Source organism: Pogona vitticeps, chromosome 3, assembly GCF_051106095.1.
Source record: "Pogona vitticeps strain Pit_001003342236 chromosome 3, PviZW2.1, whole genome shotgun sequence".
NCBI lineage: Eukaryota > Metazoa > Chordata > Lepidosauria > Squamata > Agamidae > Pogona > Pogona vitticeps.
Window position 1 is genome coordinate 41,275,295 of NC_135785.1, and position 19,009 is coordinate 41,294,303.

Below are 19,009 nucleotides of genomic sequence, written 5' to 3' on the forward strand. Positions count from 1 at the left end.
TTATAGAGGATACTTCCATAAGTAGTTTGATTCTCTGGAGGCATCCCAGCATCAGCAGCAGCAGCTCCTCCTCCTCTACTTCTTTTTCTTCTTGCATTTCATCTTGGGTGTGTGTGTGTGAAATGTAGACGTCTCCAGATCTGTAATTGTTGACTGCAACTCAGACTTTCCCTAGGAATTTTGGGAGAATTCCAGGAATTGTAGTTCAGAAAGTTGAAGGAGCACACCTGTGCTCTATCACAAAGATGATTATCCTGTGCATTAATACTAAGTGTCTCATCTCTACTACTCATCCACCTCCGGAGCTTTGCATTTCGCTCCAACTGGTGGAATGGAGTGTTCAGATGAAAACCATCTGATTCCAATTGATGGGTCTTGGTGTACAAATGAAAATTCAAGTAAACTTGAAATCTACCCCTCCGGAATTTAAATAATAAATTGTGACACCGTTGCTCATGTGAACGATTGTTGAGACTTAGTGGGAGCACTACCACCAGCTAGTTCTTTTACTTTGGTAAAATTACTGCTGTAATAAACATGTTTTACATGTACACTTATATAAAAATGTGGTGATGACTTGAAATCTTTTTCCAGAGAATTAGGAATGTACATAAAAGCAAATTGTTTTGTTCAAAAATTAACAAAGCCTTGTGGCATCTTGTAGACTAAAGGTTTATTATAGCATATACTAATCCATTTCATCAGTTTTCATCATATTTTGTTCTACTTGCTTTTTCTCTCCTAGATGTGTGAGCTGGAGGTTGCAGGTTCAAACTTGTGAATGCTAATAATGCAGATGGCTTGGAAACTATAAACTCTGTCTGATTATGGTAAACAGACATTCTGTTCATACACTAAGGAGCTGACCTCTGGACATTAGAAAATATTCTAGTACAAGAATCGTTGACCTTAAAAGGGCCTCAAAATGAGTGACTATCTGGAAATGGTGAATGGTAAAATGATTGTAGAAAACATGGATATTCAAATGAAGAATGAACAAAACCTAGATGTTCTTCAGGAAGACATTGAGATGAATGGGGGATCAAGTGCAAATGATACCAATGAAAATTACTGCAATGGACAGGATTCTCATAACAATGAAGATGAAGACAGTGGAAAAGAAACAGTAATGATCATGGGATCCTTAGATTGCTATAAAAGGTAGGTATTGCATAATTCTCATGTGAAATAGTAGTTTTGATCATATAAACTTCCATAGCTGAAATTATGTGCAACTTGTTCCATGGTATTGAAAATTTGCTGTTAATCTGTTTTTATTGAAAACAGCAATATATTGAACTGCTTTTTGTGAACTGTGACGATTTTATCTTTCAGGGGAAATGAGTGTGGTAAGAGAATGTGAACTTCAGCTTTACTGTCTTTGAACAAGTACAAGGATGATTATGCTAATTTCATAGTCAAAGCTGGAAGATAGGACTGAGAATTGTGTCCCTTCCCTCCAAAACCTTCTGTTCTTGACTGACACTGAGTTGTTGCCTTCAGACTAACCCTATTTTTTGATTATGTGCACTGAAACTTAATGTTTTTAAGTTTGTCCCTTCCATTCAGAATAGGATAGTTGTGGATCTGATTGCCTGAACTAACTTCCACCATCACTACAATTCAGTACCAGCCATATTTTAAATGTACCTAACACAAAGATGAAAACTATGTTACTGTTGCAGGAGCTAGCTTAAATTTGTCATGACTCTTATATTGAACTAATTATCCTTGCAACTAAGTATATACATTACTGAAACAGTGACGTCTACGTTGGCTTGAGCATGTCGTGAGAATGGCTGATGGTCGGATTCCAAAGGATCTCCTATATGGAGAATTAGTGCAGGGAAATCACCCCAGAGGGAGACCACAGCTGTGGTACAAGGACATCTGCAAGTGGGATCTGAAGGCCTTAGAAATGGACCTCAACAGATGGGAAACTTTGACATCTGAGCGTTCAGCCTGGAGGCAGGCGTTGCATCATGGCCTCTCCCATTTTGAAGAGACCCTTGTCCAGCAGGCCGAGGCAAATAGGAAGTCACAAAAGCAGCAAAACCAGGGAGCTGGACAGGGGATAGATTGGATTTGTCTTCAGTGTGGAAGGCATTATCACTCTCGAATTGGCCTCCTCAGCCACACTAGACGCTGTTCCAAGCAATCCATACAGAGCATTTCGAGACTGATGGATGCCTAACATAACAAGCTGCATCTAGTCTAAATAAAAAAAAAAACCCACATTTGTATACTCATTGTTTTCAGCTTTAAATATTGTCTTTCAGTGATTTAAGCCACAGGTCCTTTTTAAGGAGAAAGGTGGGGTAAAATAATTTTAATATTAAAATAAATAATTGTTATTGGATACAGGTAAATAACATTTTATACCACATGTTTTTGAGATTCTAGTGATGGGAATATAAGTAAGTAATGGAGAAAGAATGACGGATGTTGATTGTCTTGGAACAGTATATCTTCATTCACTTGCAGTATTAACATTGAAAATGCTGTGATGCGTACAAATTAAATTTGAAACATTACTTTTGTTTATATTATTTAGCAGTGAATTTACTTCTAAATCCATGAACCAGAAGGAACTGATAAAAACGCTGCAAGAATTGAAAGGGCATCTTCCTCCTGATAAAAGGATCAAAGGCAAATCCAGTATCCTTGCAACTCTGAAATATGCACTTAGAAGTATTAAGCAAGTGAAAGGTAACTGTATACACATTTCTGTTGGTACTATTGGAGGTAGGAAATTACAGGTACATTATCAAGGTGTAATAAGCTAATTTATGAAGAGAATTACTCAAGTTTTGAACCAATTATTGTGTTTCTTAATATGGTACTAATGTATTTTTCTTCTGTGTACTACTATGTACTTGTTATTGTTTATTTTAGTGTGAACATATAATGTAGTTGTGTAGTATGAAATCACTGTACAATGAAATCATAGGTGCGCTATTTCTCAATGTGTGTTTGTCTTACACATTTACACACATGGTTGGAAGAGCTGTCAGTGAGCCCTGTGCAATGCAGTGTATGTGTGTTTTATGTTAGCCTACTAAAGCAAAGATAACAAGATAGTGTTCCTAAAGACAGAAATTGCCTTTGGTTTAAAGCAAGAAGTAATGTTTGAAGTGGAGAAATCTATACCACACATCAGCTTTCTAACTTAATATATGAACACACTGATGCACCATTTTTGTACGGTGACTCCCACCCCAAGTAAATAGCACAGCATAATCCCGCATGCCAGAGAAGATGAAATGAAGAACTGACTCCAATAGTATTGTCATCTGCAAACAACATATTTTGAGCCAATTGATCTATTTTTGTGGGAGCAAAAGTTCATTGTGTTTAGCGGGCTCAGTCCTAGGTAAGCAGTCTGCTCCCTTTTTTAAAGCGTAAGAAAGCATGATATGTCCTCCCTGGTTCTATTTAGTGTGGAAGTTAATGTACAAAAATGATAAATATGTTGTTGTAACCTAGATCCAGTATTTAAAATATTTAATTGAACTTATGAAAGGATTCCTATCCCTACCTGCAAGTTCTGAGGCTCCTGGCAGCTTCTTTTTGCACTTTCAAAGCTTTAGGACAGAGGGAGAACCTTTAATTGTCAAAAATTACAGCTGGATTGCTGCCAGCAATCCCAATCCTGGTCACACTAATATGTTGGTGATTTCTTTTACTTTTAAAGGCTCCTCCTTCCATGTCCCAAGGCAGGGGAACAATGAGGGGGGTTGGAATCCCCTCACAATCAAAGAAATCCAAAAAATAATCCCAAGAAGGCATGGCAGGTTCCCGCAATCAGCCAAAATAGGCCAAAGAAATGGGAGAGGAACAAATTGTTTTAAAATGGGAGAAAGGAAAGATCTAAGGTGGAGGTGAAGGCAAGCTGGTAGCAATTGTAGATGGAGGGCAGCAGCAGCTCAACACACAATAATGACTGAAGCAGAGAACTCTCCTCACTGTGTTCCAAGCCATTTTACAGATTCAAAATTCCACCTCCGTCTCCTTCGATATTCTGATTGAATACTGATCCTGGCAGCCCTCACAATGATATGGGATTTGGTTGTTGTAGGTTTTTCAGGCTGTTTGGGGTTTTTTCTTCCTAACGTTTTGCCAGTCTCTGTGGTTGGCATCTTCAGAGGATAGGAGTTAGAACTCTGTGTTCTGGTGTAATGTGTGGGATAGCTGAGTATTTGTAGCTGTGGGATCAGCTTTTTGTCCTTTTCAGGAGATTGGAACTAAGTCCTGTCCTCTGAAGATGCCGGCTGCAGAGACTAGCAAAACATTAGGAAGAAAAATCTCCAGAACGTGGCCAAACAGCCCGAAAAGCCTACAACAATCATCGGATCCCAGCCGTGAAAGCCTTCAATAATACAATGATACAAAGCATTGAATTATTTTGTTGTTTCATCTCTACTAAATATTGCTGTAGTAGATTTAAACAATACATTTTGAAAGTTATTTCAAATTGGTTGTTTTAATGCAGCTAATGAAGAATATTATCAATTGATGATGACTAAGGAGAGCTACCTCTGTGGTCTTGATGTATTGTCCTATACGGTAGAAGATGTTGAAAACATTACTACAGAGTATATAATGAAGAATGCAGTGAGTATTTTGCCAGGAGATATATGTGTGAATGATCCTTTTATGATTGGATTAGAAGTTTAAGCAGTTATTTTTGTTTAATGTATAAGCATCTTATTTCTGACTTGAATAGTGGTATACTTCATGTTTAAAGAGAGTCACTGCAGATTGCTGTTGAATTTAAACAAGAAGTATAGGTTGAAACCCGCACTTGAACATGAAGCTCACAGTTGATCCTGCATCAGTCTCTGCTTCGTTCAATGTATCCCAGATATTTGATATTAGGATACAGTTGGCTTTGTTGTCCTGCCACTCATCTGCAGGTAAAGGTAAAGGTTCCCCTTGACAATATTTGTCCAGTCGTGTTCGACTCTAGGGAGCGGTGCTCATCCCCGTTTCCAAGCCATAGAACCAGCGTTTTGTCCAAAGACAATCTTCCGTGGTCACATCGCCAGTGTTACTTAGACACGGAACGCTGTTACCTTCCCACCGAGGTGGTCCCAATTTATCTACTTGCATTTGCATGCTTTCGAACCGCTAGGTTGGCGGGAGCTGGGACAAGCGATGGGAGCTCACTCCATCGCGTGGATTTGATCTTACGACTGCTGGACTTCTGACCCTGCAGCACAGGCTTCTGTGGTTTATCTTGCAGCACCACCACGTCCTCATCTACGGGGGGGGGGGGGAATGCTTTTAGTTCCAATGGAAGCTAAACATTAAGAAAAATATTTCAGGTGAATTCCTATAACAATGGTAATGATCAAAATAGTTACTTCTCTCTAACCAAGAGGGGAGCTGCTGAAGAAAAAGGTTGTAAAATTTGTGGTTAAGAGTCCTGGATTTTGGGTGAATTTTACTAATCTAACAAGTCAATCAATATTAAAAATTAAGGGTTTTCTGTGTAAGAAAAGTTCATATCTTTTATCAGATATAACTTTAATTATATATTTTTAAAAATTCAAACAGTTCTGACAAACTTCCTCTTAGTTTTAAGGTAAATAATTCTTGCTGGGAGTTGGAGCTTCAGGCCAAAATTCTGTTGCGCAGTTATACTTGTGCAATGAGAATAATACAGTTGTGAACACCATATTACCACTGATTAAATACTTTTTAAAAATTGAGTGCTCACAGTTGACACACAATGAGACAAAGCTGCATGTACCCCCCCCCAATTTTTTTAAAAAAGACTTCAGTCGGTTTAATCTGTTGCTAACAGTGACGTTATGTCTGTTGTACAGACGGAATTTGCCCAGCAGAATTTCAGCCTTAGTCTTTTTCTGTAGCTGAACTCAACATCATAAAATATACTTCTGATTGCAATTGAAAACATTTTTTTCAGAACAAGCTACAGATATTAGCAGATGCATTTATGTTTATCAGAAGGGAAAAGGTAACTTTTCCATGTCTCACTATTTAGCTCACAAATATTGTTTAATGTTTTCCTTGCATTAAAGTAAATTTTATTGAATATGTATTGTGCAAACTGTGTTTTGTGTTTTTTTGTTTGTTTGTTTGTTTTAGGATATGTTTGCTGTAGCTGTTTCTTTTGCTACTGGAAAGATTCTCTACATATCAGAACAGGCTGCCTCTATTCTTCACTGTAAAAAAGATTACTTTAAAAATGCCAAATTTGTGGAATTTCTGGCACCTCAAGATGTCAGTGTGTTCTATACATCCACAACTCCGTACAGGCTGCCATCTTGGAGTATTTGCAGTGGAGCTGGTAGGTATACTGAACTATTCAAAAGGGTCTGTAACAATGTTCCCTCTCATTTTTGGCCCCATTGGGTGGGCCGCCACCCCCTGCACAACTCTGCCTCCCCTGCAGGGTTCCATTGTGACCGGAATGAAAGGGGCCGGAAATTGTTGCTGTGGGTATGTGGGGGAGGAGGAAAGGTACATGGAAGGAAGTGGAGTTGTGCACAGTCGCACGCCTTAGAAGGAACCTTGGTCTGCAGTAAATATATTTTAGGCTTAAAATCTAGAGGTATGGTTTAGATTCCTCCAGTCCAGCCTTTCGCATGATGTATTCTGCATATTAAATAAGCAGGGAGACAATATACAGCCTTGTCATACTCCTTTCCCAATCAGTTCTTCCATATCCAGTTCTAACTGTTGCTTCCTGTCCCACATATAGATTTCTCAGGAGACAGATAAGGTGGCCAGGCACTCCCATTTCTTTAAGAACTTGCCATAGTTTGCTGTGGTCCACACAGTCGAAGGCTTTTGCATAGTCAATAAAGCAGAAGTAGATGTTTTTCTGGAACTCTCTGGCTTTCTCCATAATCCAGCGCATGTTAGCAATTTTGTCTCTAGTTCCTCTGCCTCTTCGAAATCCAGCTTGTACTTCCGGGTGTTCTTGGTCCATATACTGTTGAAGCCTACCTTGTAGGATTTTTAGCACAACCTTGCTAGCGTGTGAAATGAGTGCAATTGTATGGTAGTTGGAGCATTCTTTGCCACTGCCCTTCTTTGGGATTGGGATATAGACTGATCTTTTCCAGTCCTCTGGCCACTGTTGAGCTTTCTAAACCTCTTGGCATATTGAGTGTAGTACTTTAATAGCATCATCTTTTAAGATTTTAAATAGTTCAACTGCAATGCCATCACCTCCACTGGCCTTGTTGTTAGCTATGCTTTCTAAGGCCCACTTGACTTCATTCTCCAGGATGTCTGGCTCAAGGTCAGCAACCACACTATCTGGGTTATCCGGGACATCCACATCATGGTCACATTATAGTAATCTTCAAATCAGGAAGGGTTGATGGAGCTAGCTTATTTTCTCCAGTGCCAGAGGGTAGAAGTACAACTAATGGTTCAAAGTATAAGACACCCAATTTTGACCAAACATTAGGAGATGCTTCCTGATGTTTGACAGTGGAACAAACTGCCTTTGGGGGTGATAGGTTCTCCTTCATTGGAGGTTTTCAAGTAGAGGTTGCATAGCCACCTGTCAGGGTTTTTTCACATTTTGATGATCCATGCAGACCTCACAGGATCTCAAGGCAGAAAATTGCCCCTGAGATCTACTGAAGTTGCCCACTCTTTTTATGGAGTCATAGCATGGGTGACTTACTTACTTACTTATTTACTTACTTACTTATTAGATTTATATACCACGGATCTGGAACATGTCTACTCTGGGCAGTTTCAAACAATACAGCCTTCGGGACCCCTCCACCCTGTCCCCGCCGCCCCGCGCTGCCTTCCCTAGCCGAGATCGGACTCCCAGGAGCCCGATCCAGGCTGGGGAAAGCAGCGGGGGGTGGCTGCCAGCAAAGGGGACAGGGTGTGGGGGGATCCCGAAGCCTTCGGGACCCCTCCACCCTGTCCCCGCCGCCCTGCACTGCCTTCCCTAGCTGAGATCGGACTCCCAGGAGCCTGATCCAGGCTGGGGAAAGCAGCGGGGGGTGGCTGCCAGCGAAAGGGACAGGGTGGGGGGGATCCCGAAGGCTTCCAGGCAAAAGCCTGGAAACCTTCGGGACCCCTCCACCCTGTCCCTGCCGCCCCGCGCTGCCGAGCCCAGGATGCCTGACAGGCATCAGGTCTCCCCACCTTCCCCCTGCGGCTTGGATCCGGCTTGGATCCAACCCGCGGGGGCTACCCCGGGCATGGCTGGACTCTTGGGAGTCCAGCCATTGCAGGGCTATCCCCCGCGGGTCCGATCCAAGCCGCGGGGGGGGGAGAGTGGGAGAGCGGGGGGATCCGGATGCCTTTCAGGCATCCCGGGCTCGGATCCCACCCGCCACCGCTTACCCAAGGCTGGATAACCGGGGGCGGGTGGGATCCGACCCCAGGATGCCTGACAGGCATCCGATCTCCCCACCTTCCCCCCACGGCTTGGATCGGACCCGCGGGGGCTAGCCCTGCCATGGCTGGACTCCCAAGAGTCCAGCCATGGCAGGGCTAGCCCCCACGGGTCCGATCCAAGCCGCGGGGGGAGGGTGGGAGAGCGGGGGGATCCGGATGCCTTTCAGGCATCCCGGGCTCGATTCCCACCCGCCGCCGGTTACCCAAGGCTGGGTAAGCGGCGGCGGGTGGGATCCGAGCCCAGGATGCCTGACAGGCATCGGATCCCCCCACCCTCCCCCCGCAGTGGCCTCAGAAGGACCCTTTGGAAGGGTCCTTCGAAGGCCACCGCAGGCATTTTCCCCCAGCTGAGTGGCGGGAGCGCTCCTTTGGAGGCTCCCGCCGCTCAGCTGGGGGAAAATGGTGCCTATGGGGAAAACATCGCAAAGCGATTTTTCCCCATAGGCACCTTTGTTATACGATCGCAAAAGCGATGGCATTTTTGCAATCGCTATGCGAATTCGTCGTTAAACGGGGCACTTGTTATACGAGGCACCACTGTATAGACAAAGTATGAGGTTTTCTTAATTGTGGTTAGCTTATTTGGAGGGGGGGGATAATTTGCTCCATTCCCCCAGCAATTCCCATATAGAAAATAGATCCTTTTGTTCTTTATCAAATTTTCCCATAGTATTGATGCCTGTAATGTATGAAGATGATGTATTGCTTGCTTTCTGGCAGTAGAGAAAAGCAACCACTTTCTCCATAGGTAGCAGAAAGTCTCAAAATGGAGCATTCCAGGAATAGGGAAGATCAGGCTTTGGATTCAACAGGAAGCCACTGTTTCATTAGAAAAGCCCAATCCATTCTCTTTCATGAAAAGGCCAGCACTTTACCCCAGCATATACTTTTCCCTGGCCAGAATGAGCTTTTCTGTGACCCCTGTTAAAATTCCTGTGCCCATATTTCAACCTTTACATTATGTTTCAAGCTGTGTAATCATACAGGATAGCTTCCTAATACCTTCATTGCACATTTTACTTTGTATTATCATACCTTACAAAGTTCTTGTAAAAATTTTTTGTCTTAGAATCTGCCACACAAGAGTGCATGGAGGAAAAATCTTTTTTCTGCCGCATCAGGTGAGACATTTTAAGTCAACTGGAGGTTTCAGACAATGTTTCGCTTCCATCTGCCAAGTTTATGTTAATTGCTTAACTTATAAGATAGATTCAGGAATCTTAACTAAAAACCAAACAGTTCTTACGCTACAGTTTTAGGACAGACTACAGAAAATAGTTTTTGAGCTATTTAATTTAAATATTGACATAATGGCTAGGTTACAAAATGGCTCTGACACAAGCTAAAGACATAGGTTGTCAGTTTTCTTTTAACTGTCCCTTACTGCTCTTGAAATGTCACTTTTGGTAGATGAGTTCTCAGAGCACACAGACGAGGTGTTTTCGTAGGAAGGAAGCCAAAATCATCTGTATGTGAATGGAAACAGACCTTTAGTTCCCAGCCCATCGCTTAGACCAGTTATCAGAGGAGTCACTATATTTAGAAGTCTGTGGAAAATACAAGAGCTGATTTGTCCTGACCCTTTTATTTTAGTGCAGGAAAGCATGCAAATGAGATCTCCTATCACCCATTTCGTATGACACCATACCTTATTAAAGTGCAAGATGCAGAAGATCAGCTTTGTTGTGTTTTGCTTGCAGAAAAGGTGCACTCTGGTTATGAAGGTAATTATCTATCTAAAGGTATTTATAAGTTAATCCACAGTGAGCATGTACTGTGAGCTTTCTTTGATTCTTTCATTATATCAATACTGCATCCCAGCATTCATATGGCCTTGAGCTGAAACTAGTGCCAACAGTGTCAAGAGCAGGACAAAATCTTTGCTTCCCTGGTTCTTTTACACCACCACTAAGTATTGGTATATTTTTGTTGTGCCTCCAGTACATGATCTGCTTGTAATTCAGTACTGTGTTACTTTGTGCTGATCTCCACATGCATGCCATGTGCATGTTGTGTGATGTTTCCTTATGGATGTTTTTGGTTGCCAGTCACTACCCTTCATGCCCCATAGATGGGTAAAATAAGGAGGTAAAGGAGGAGAGAGTGAAGTAGGTGAATAGAGAGCTGGGAAGATAGGGGAAAGCGGAAGGCACTTTGTGTTGGGAGTGAGACATCAGGAAGCATTTTGCATCTGTATGAATGGACAGTACAGTGGAATTAATCCATATTGGAATGGTGGCCGCAGGTCGAAAAGTCTGTAGGTTGAGGGTCCATTTCCCATAGGAATGCACTGAAAACCCATTAATCCATAACTGGGCGAAGAAAAAAATATCCCACCACCAAAAAAAGAAAATAAATGCAAAAAGCAGCACTTTGCCAGTCCAAAGGGGTCCATCGCCGCTGCCGAAGCCCTTCGAGTGCTTCCCCATCACTGCCGGGGGCCTCACAGGGGTCCCCGGCTGCCGCCGTTGCCATAGCTGAAGCCCTCCGAGGGCTCCGCCACCACCATGGGAGGCCTCTCGGAGGTCGTCGTCCGGCAGCGGCGGCTTTCCCAGGGTACACTAGGCCTACCAGGGGAAGCCCTCCCCTGGTAGGCCCGGTGTATCCTGGGAAAGCTGGAGGCGGCGGCGGATGACAACCTCGGAGAAGCCTTACATCACGGCGGAGAAGCCCTGGAAGGCCTCCGGAGGTCCCCCTCGCTGCCGATCGTGCCTCCAGAGCACGATCGGCCGGGGGGGGAGGGCTCCGAGATGCCTCTCATGGCGGCAGAGAAGACCTGGAAGGCATCCGAAGGCACAATCGGCGGCCTAAAGACTATAAGGGGGAGGCCAGGATCCAGTCCCTAGGTTGATTCTCTGGCTGCAAGTCGAAGTGAAATTTTGCGGCAAGGAGAAGTTTGTAAGTCAAAAAGTACGCAGGTGGAGCCATGTGTATGTCACGGGTCCACTGTACTAGCCTTATGATATAATATAGAATCATTTAGAGAGAGGCCATCTTACTTTGTAAGGACTTACATGCATCTGAGGAGAATTATTTTAATGAGTCTCCAGACTGTTTTGCTGATCATATTTATTTGGCACTAAGGCTAGTTCAGTATGCTGCAAAAAAAAGTCCTGTTGGTTTTAGTAAGACTTCCTCCTTAGTAATTGTTAGAAATAGGCACGAACTACTGGTTCAGCAGTTTGTGCCAATTTGTTTTCAGCCAAACATAGGTTTGGCACTTCCCAGCTCAGCCTCCTTCGGCAGGCACCCATTCAGAGGCAGCGCTTAGAAGAGGCAGGGCAGAGAAACTGGGACACTGCCTCTGAGTGACTGTCTAGCACAGGCAAAAATAATGTCCCTGCCCCTCTGCATCAAGCTGCACCCAAAAGGCCAATGTGCACATACACTTACCATCTAGACTATTCCTAGGTGGTGTTTCATTCTCTCACTGCATATAATCCTGTGAAAGGATTTTAATTATGTTTCTTACAATTAATTTTTGCAAAGTAATAAATAATTTTAATGAACTGCTAGCTGTGTACCTATTAAGATTATCACTATTCCAAAAAACTAAAACAAACCAGGAGTTGCAGCTTGCATAGTTGATCTTTTCTATTGATAGGTGACTAATTGAATGTGACCAAGTTGATAACTCTGATCAATAATATTAGTCTAATTCATTACTGTATATTGCTTTTATTTTAAAAATTCCACTAAACTTTGTCTTTCTTTTCTTTCAGCACCCAGAATTCCTCCCAGTAAAAGAGTCTTTACAACCACACATACACCAAGTTGTTTGTTCCAAGATGTAGATGAAAGGTGAAGCACTGAAATGGCTATGTGTACCTGTTTTAAATTATTTATGGCCCTATATTTAGCTATAATTATAATTTGAAAAGTATTTTTGAAAAACCTGCAACTTCCAGAATCAGTCAGCTCTGCTATTAAATATTAAAGCAGACAGAATATATGTTTGGGCTACCTTTACAGTTGTTGAAACAAAGATGTTTACATAAAAATAAAATAAAATAACCAGAACCTCAGTGGCACTGGATCTGTTTTGTGACACAGGGTTGTTTCTTATTCAGTTAGGAATTGGAGAAGATAAATTGTCCTTTTTCTTTGTGGCTTCTTTGAATGCACACAAATGGGTCTTGTCTGCACCTGCGCTGACGTTCTCGGAATATTCTAGAGCTAACAGTAACAGTTTTATGGGCTGATCTCCCATGAGGCAGATGCTCCTCCCACTCAAGATTCCTCTTAGTTCCTTTTTTTCTGGCATGCTGAAAGATTCTACGGAGAAATAGAGCAATTTCACAGAGTTTTTTCTCTCAGATTTTGGTCATTTCCCCTCTAAATTGGACACCTCTTCCTTTCATTCAGCTGATCAGCGATCCCCCATGAACCCTACTAAAGAGTACAGAAAGATTGATGTCCTTGGCAGGGATGTCTATTCTCTTTGGTCGTTTCTGCTCCGTGTAGCCAACTACCAGGCAGCAATAGGCGCCTACCAAGGGCAATGATGGTCAAAGATTTTACCCATCTTAGATTCCGCTCCTGAATCCATCAAAATGAAACTTATAAATGCTCATGCTGAGGCCATGGCTCTAGCAAAGTGACACAGGATTGCTGCTAGACATGCAGCAAAAACGGCCTCAATGGCATGCTCAGTATTGATAAGAAGGCATGCCTGGTTAAGATCCACTGACTTATCAGAGGACACAAAGGCCAGGATTTAAAATCTTCCATTAGATGGTACCAGTCTTTTCAATCTAAAGACTGGTGACACCATGAAAAATTTACACAAAATAACGAAAACAGCTAAATCATATACGAACCAACAGCCCTTTCATCCTTCCAAACTTCAGTCTAGACAATCTCAGTTCTACCCATAGTCCTTTCAAACATATCTGGGGTTCCAGTCTTACAGACAATTGGTTTCATACAAGAATGTCACCACATCTATCAAGGTTACATTCTACAATTTGACTCTGATCCTCCTTTGAGAAACATTATACTTACTGCTTTCTCTAAAACCCTCCAGGAAGAGATCTCTGCCCTCCTGGACAATCATGCCATAATTCAAGTTCCAGCATCGGGCTTATATAATGGCCTCTACTCCTATATTTTTATGTACCTAAAAAAGGACGGAGGCATCCGTCCAATCCTTGATCTCAAAAATCTTAACATTTATTTGATCGTAACTTTAGGATTCTGACTCTCGACACCATTATCCCTCTTCTCTCACAGTGAGACTCGATCTTCAGGACACATATTTCCACATATCAATCTACTCATCTTATCAGAAATTCCTAAGGTTTCACTACCATTCGGTCTTTCAGCAATACAAAGTCTTTCACAAGGTGCAGGGCTTCAGTTCCAACGAACCTTTCCCTTCAGGGTATGAACATCTACCTGAACATCGAAGACTGGCTGATAGTAATAAAATCATATCACGATGCCAATATAACAAGTTATCATGCTCAACGCCCTTCCAAACCTGGGTCTCAACATACATCACGCAAAGTTTCATCTGGTACTATAGCATACTATATGTTTCTATATCGAACGGTCTTCAACTCTGATTAGGCCAGAGCGTTCATTCCATTTTTTAAAAAATCATACAAAGAGATTGATCCACTTTTTTACTTTGGGCTCTGATTCCACCCCGTCACGTACAACATCTCTTCGAACTCATGACCTCTACAACTTCAGTGCTACAGCACACTAGACTGAGCCTCAAGCCACTCTAATTGTGGTACCCTTGGCTGTTCGACCCTGTGGAGGATCACTAATCCAGGAAACTGCAAGTTCGGTTCCGTCACCGTTGGGAAGTACCGACCATCGATGTATTTGCTTTGGGTTCGAGTGGCAAATGCAGGGTCGATTGTTCCTGTGCAGATGCGGACAAGAACTCCTATCGGGGACTCATTCATATGAAATTGGGCAGGGATCTGCCATAACTCTTCCCTCTGATATCGCTTACTCAACAGACAGTCATCCATCTCCATCATTCCTAATCGAACATAATCCTATTCAACGATGCCAAAAAAATCCTGGATAACATTGATAAAACAGAATGACAAATATTAGCCTCCACGCTTAAGATACTCTCATGGAATGTTGCAGGGTGGTTTCGCTGTTTAACAAACTCACATGATAATCCCTTTGTCCGCCAGAAATTGGATATTATAGCAATCCAAGAGACTTGGACCAACCAAGAAATCACCCTGCAAGGGTACAATAACTATTGGGTGAAAGGCAGAAGGGGAGAGGGTCTAGGAAGGATGAAAGGAGGGTTGGCAATTTTAATCTCAGATACCCTAAATTTCAAATGTAAAGAGAAACCTCCCATGGATTCAAGGGCTATGGCAATGGTCCTGGAAAGTAGGGAAGAACATAATCCTAATACAGTGGTGCCCCGCTTAACGATTACCCCGCTTGACGAGGCAATCGCTTAATGATGTTTTTGCGATCGCAAAATGATGTTTAGATAGGGAAAATTCGCTTTACAATGATCGGTTCCCTGCTTTGAGAATCAATTTTTTGCTAAACGATTATTTTAAAACAGCTGATCAGCGGCTCTCAAAATGGCCACCCGCTGTTCAAAATGGCTCCCTGCTGTTTTCAGGACTGATTATTCACAAGACAGGCACTGAAAAATGGCCGCCCTATGGAGGATCTTTGCTGGACAGTGAGGTATTTCGCCCATTGGAATGCATTGAATGGTTTTAAATGCTTTTCAATGGGATTTTTTATTTCGCTTCACAACGATTTTGTTGTACAGTGATTTTGCTGGAACAGATTATCGTCAAGCGAGGCACTATTGTAGCTCCATGGTGACCAAGGCAACCCTAGTTCACCTGTCTGAGATCGATGTCAACAGACACGTTTCAGTTCCCTCTGGTCCCTGACCTCTTGTTGTTGAAAGGAGGGATGGTCTACCATCTGGATCTATCGTCCATGAACTTGAGAGTGTGGAGCATAGTTCCAATTTGAGATCTGTGCTCAATCAAGCTCAGAAGCCATCAACTTGATGTCTATATGTAAATAAATGGATATCTTTTATTAAATATACAGAAACAAATAACTTCTTTACCAGCTCTCTCTGAAAACTCCACCTTTTTTAATTTGGCCTATTCCCTTCCACTTTAAAACGTTATATATCGGCTATTGTTGCCCATCAACCGGATGATTCTGATCCAGCAGGGCTTTTGTCTCCCTCTACTGTCAAAGACTTTCTCAGAGGACTCAATAACACCCGTCCTCCATGTAAACACATCATTCCCCAATGGTTGACAGATCATTCTAATTGCACTAATGCGCCCACCATTTGAGCCCATTTTATCTTCAATTACAAAATTACCTACTTTCAAACAGCCTTCCTAGTGGCTATCACATCTGCCAAGAGAGCTGGTGAAATGGCCGGCCTGTGATTCGATCCACCCTTTATTCAATTTTTCCCTGATAAAGTGACTTCATAATTTGATGTCTCATTCTTACCCAAAATCAACTCAGATTTTCATATTAATCTATGCTTCATATTACCATCATTCTTCAATCGCCACCATCTCCTCTAGAGCACATGCTCCACAATATTGACGTAAGGCGCTTGGTCTGGACACTACCAGGACCTTCAGACTAACTAACAGGCTTTTTGTATGCTGTCATAGTCCTCATAACAAAGGTCCAGCTTTATCCTAATCCATCTCCAGATGAATAGTCCAGACTGTATCTATGGCTTATCAGCTGTCAGGTAAATCGCCATCTAATCATCTTAAAGCTTATTCCACCAGAGCGCTGTCCACCTCGGCAGCATTCCAGCATAGAACTGAAATTCTCGACATCTACCATGCAGCAACACAATTCATGCCATCCACCTTTGTGAAGCACTACCAGCTAGACGTAAGGGTACGCAATGGTGCTGGATTTGGCAGAACTGTGTTGGCATTCTTCCTACCATGACGTCCCACCGGCCGATAAGTGAAACTTGCTAGTCACCCATTTGTGTGCATTCACAGAGGCCACGAAGATGAAAGAAAGATTACTTACCTGTTACCATGGTTCTTTGAGTGGTCCTCTGTGAATTCACATTACCCATCCATCCTCCCCTCTGTCCGTCACGGGTATCTTATTTATTATATAACTCTCATGCCCGGCGGACAAACTTTAGGAACTGAGGGGAATCTTGGGTGGGAAGAGCATGTGTCTTATGGGGGATCAGCCCATAAAATTGTTACTTTTAGCTCTAGAATATTCCGAGAATGTCAGTGCAGACACAGACAAGACCCATTTGTGTGAATTCACAGACCACTCAAAGAACCATGGTTACGGGTAAGTAACCTTTCTTTTACCTTGAAATGTTTTTGAAAACTAAATGCTAGTCCTGCAGATTGATCTCTCAATTGTCTTCTCACCCTTTATTGATTGAGATAATTCATAGTTCCATGTTAATTGGAATCTGTGCAAGAAAAGGAGTTGGGTAGACATGTAATAAGATGTGAGAGCAACTTCCCTGCATACTTGATGTTTGTGATAGCCTCCAAAACCTGTTGCGCTTACAGTTGTGCTTACCCAAAAATTCCCATAATTGTCAGCAGAGTCGTTGGCTATGTCTGCTAAGGATGGCTGTTGCAATCCAATATGCCTAGAGAGGTCTAGGCTGACAAAGACTGTTTTTAGGAGGTGTTACTATGTATTTGCATGTGCCTATTCTGTAATGATGTAGAAAATATTGTCTTCTGCCTATGTTTATATCTTTTGCTTCTACTTTTGCTTTGAAGAAGTGTGAGTCAATTCCAGAAACTTTTACTTTGTTCTTACTTCAGGGTAGTCAAAATGAAATTTAAATGATTTTATGTACATATATTGTATTTTGCTTTGTGATTATTTGAAATTTCTCTTTTCTTTTTTAAAGAGCAGTACCACTGTTGGGATACTTGCCTCAGGACTTAATTGGAACTTCCATCTTAGTACATCTTCATCCTAAGGACAGACCATTAATGCTAGCGATTCATAAAAAAAGTAGGTTCTGCTGTAGAATGGTGCATTTTTCATGCCATTTGATAAAGAAAATCAACACAGCAAAGGATGAATTCTTATTAGAGTGTTGGATAACAGTTAATTGATTCATTCATGGGTTCAGTTATTTATTCATTACACTTTTATGCTGCCTTTCCCCCAGTGAAGGAACCAAAGTTAGCTTACAAGTTATAAAATAAAAAAACAACGTAAACACAATCAAACTATTATAGTATTAAAGTGATTAGTTAAAGCAGTATAAAACATATTAAAATAAATGTAAAATAGTAATAATGTGCAGTGACCAAAAGCAAAACTATTCACTGTTCACTTGGTTGTTAAAAGCCTCTTTTAAAAAGGTGGTCTTCACCTATTGCAGATTTTTTAATATACATTAACTCCTTCTCCCCTGACCCCAGCTATGGTCCTGTTCTTTGGAGACTCAGAGTCATGTTGAAGTGATATAATCCGAGCTTTTTCATATTTTTGTTCTGTGGCTTTCTGGCTTTATTTCCCAGTGAATGTCCACATGAGAAATGGTTGAGGTAAACTAACAGACAAGATAAAGATACAGGATTTTGTGCAAGATAGTGTACTCTCTGGGTAGTTTACAACATAGTTATGCAAACAACTTCCCCCCCCCAAAAAAAGCGTGTACTCATGTTAGTATTGGCCATATCATTCCCTAGTAGTTCCAGTTCAAAGCATTAGTGGCAGGTGCAGATGAAGATCTTCATAAGGGCAGGCTCAACTGGATCAGCCAATGGTTTGATTAAGTATTAAGTTCAGTTGAATTTACTGAACAGAAATATACATTCAGTTATGTACAGAAATCAATCAGCAACTGATAAAATCAGCTAAAGACAATGATATGTTGTGGGTACCAGCCACTGCATAATATGATAGTTTGTTATAGGTATTTGCCCAGGGCTGTAGGCTGCATGCTGGCTTACTGAAATGTTTGATGGACAGTTCCAGCTGGTGACTATAACTTACAAAGCCTTAAAGTGCTTGAACCATTATGCAATCTAATGAAACCTGGTACAGTACTTACATAGCAAACCATCTGGAAAGCATGTTAATGGCTGAAATCCTATTGCTTAGCAGAGAAAATCACAACTGGAGTAGGTCCTCTTGAATCAGTGGAACATATGGGAAGGTTGACTCACCATATCTACCCACTGATTCAGTGGAGTTACTCTAGTGTAACATGCCATCCGAAGCAACGGGATTCCAGCCAGAAATAATTGGGTAGCACCTATAAGACTAACTAGAATTAATTCTTTATAAGCTTTTGTGTGCCTAAGCACTGTTCAGATGAATGGAGTGGTTGTATATCTTTGTATATCTTTTGCCAATATCTTTTAGTCAAGGCTTTCAGTCTTCAAATTCAGATCAATCTGTAATTTGCTTCCAAGTGTTTCACTTCTAAATCTTGGTAAATACTAATGCTTGGTTACTGAAAAGGTGAAATCTGAAATATTGTTAGTTGGCTCCTGTTTAATGGTTGCATAGTGTCCAGTTTTTAGTTTATCATTTTACCAGTTAAGTTTATATATTCTGTTCTGTTAAATTTGAAGTTTGCCTCATTTTTTTGTTTCAG

At 41.7% G+C, this 19,009-nt stretch overlaps 1 protein-coding gene across 9 annotated transcripts in view; it reads left to right on the plus strand.

The window, feature by feature from the left end:
- PER2 (period circadian regulator 2) overlaps nt 1-19,009 on the plus strand; it is a 65,409-nt gene that overhangs the window by 24,363 nt on the left and 22,037 nt on the right. For 8 of the 9 annotated variants that reach the window (XM_020793175.3, XM_020793177.3, XM_078389231.1 and 5 more), the window contains 8 exons: nt 746-1,161; nt 2,555-2,709; nt 4,493-4,614; nt 6,115-6,316; nt 9,473-9,524; nt 9,997-10,127; nt 12,126-12,204; nt 17,303-17,409. In XM_020793175.3, coding sequence (XP_020648834.3) covers nt 926-1,161; nt 2,555-2,709; nt 4,493-4,614; nt 6,115-6,316; nt 9,473-9,524; nt 9,997-10,127; nt 12,126-12,204; nt 17,303-17,409 — 1,084 coding nt within the window. In that variant the 5' untranslated portion in view covers nt 746-925. Of the gene's footprint in view, nt 1-745; nt 1,162-2,554; nt 2,710-4,492; nt 4,615-4,646; nt 5,984-6,114; nt 6,317-9,472; nt 9,525-9,996; nt 10,128-12,125; nt 12,205-17,302; nt 17,410-19,009 lie in introns of those variants that run through there. The other variant, XM_072995944.2, reaches the window with a different exon arrangement.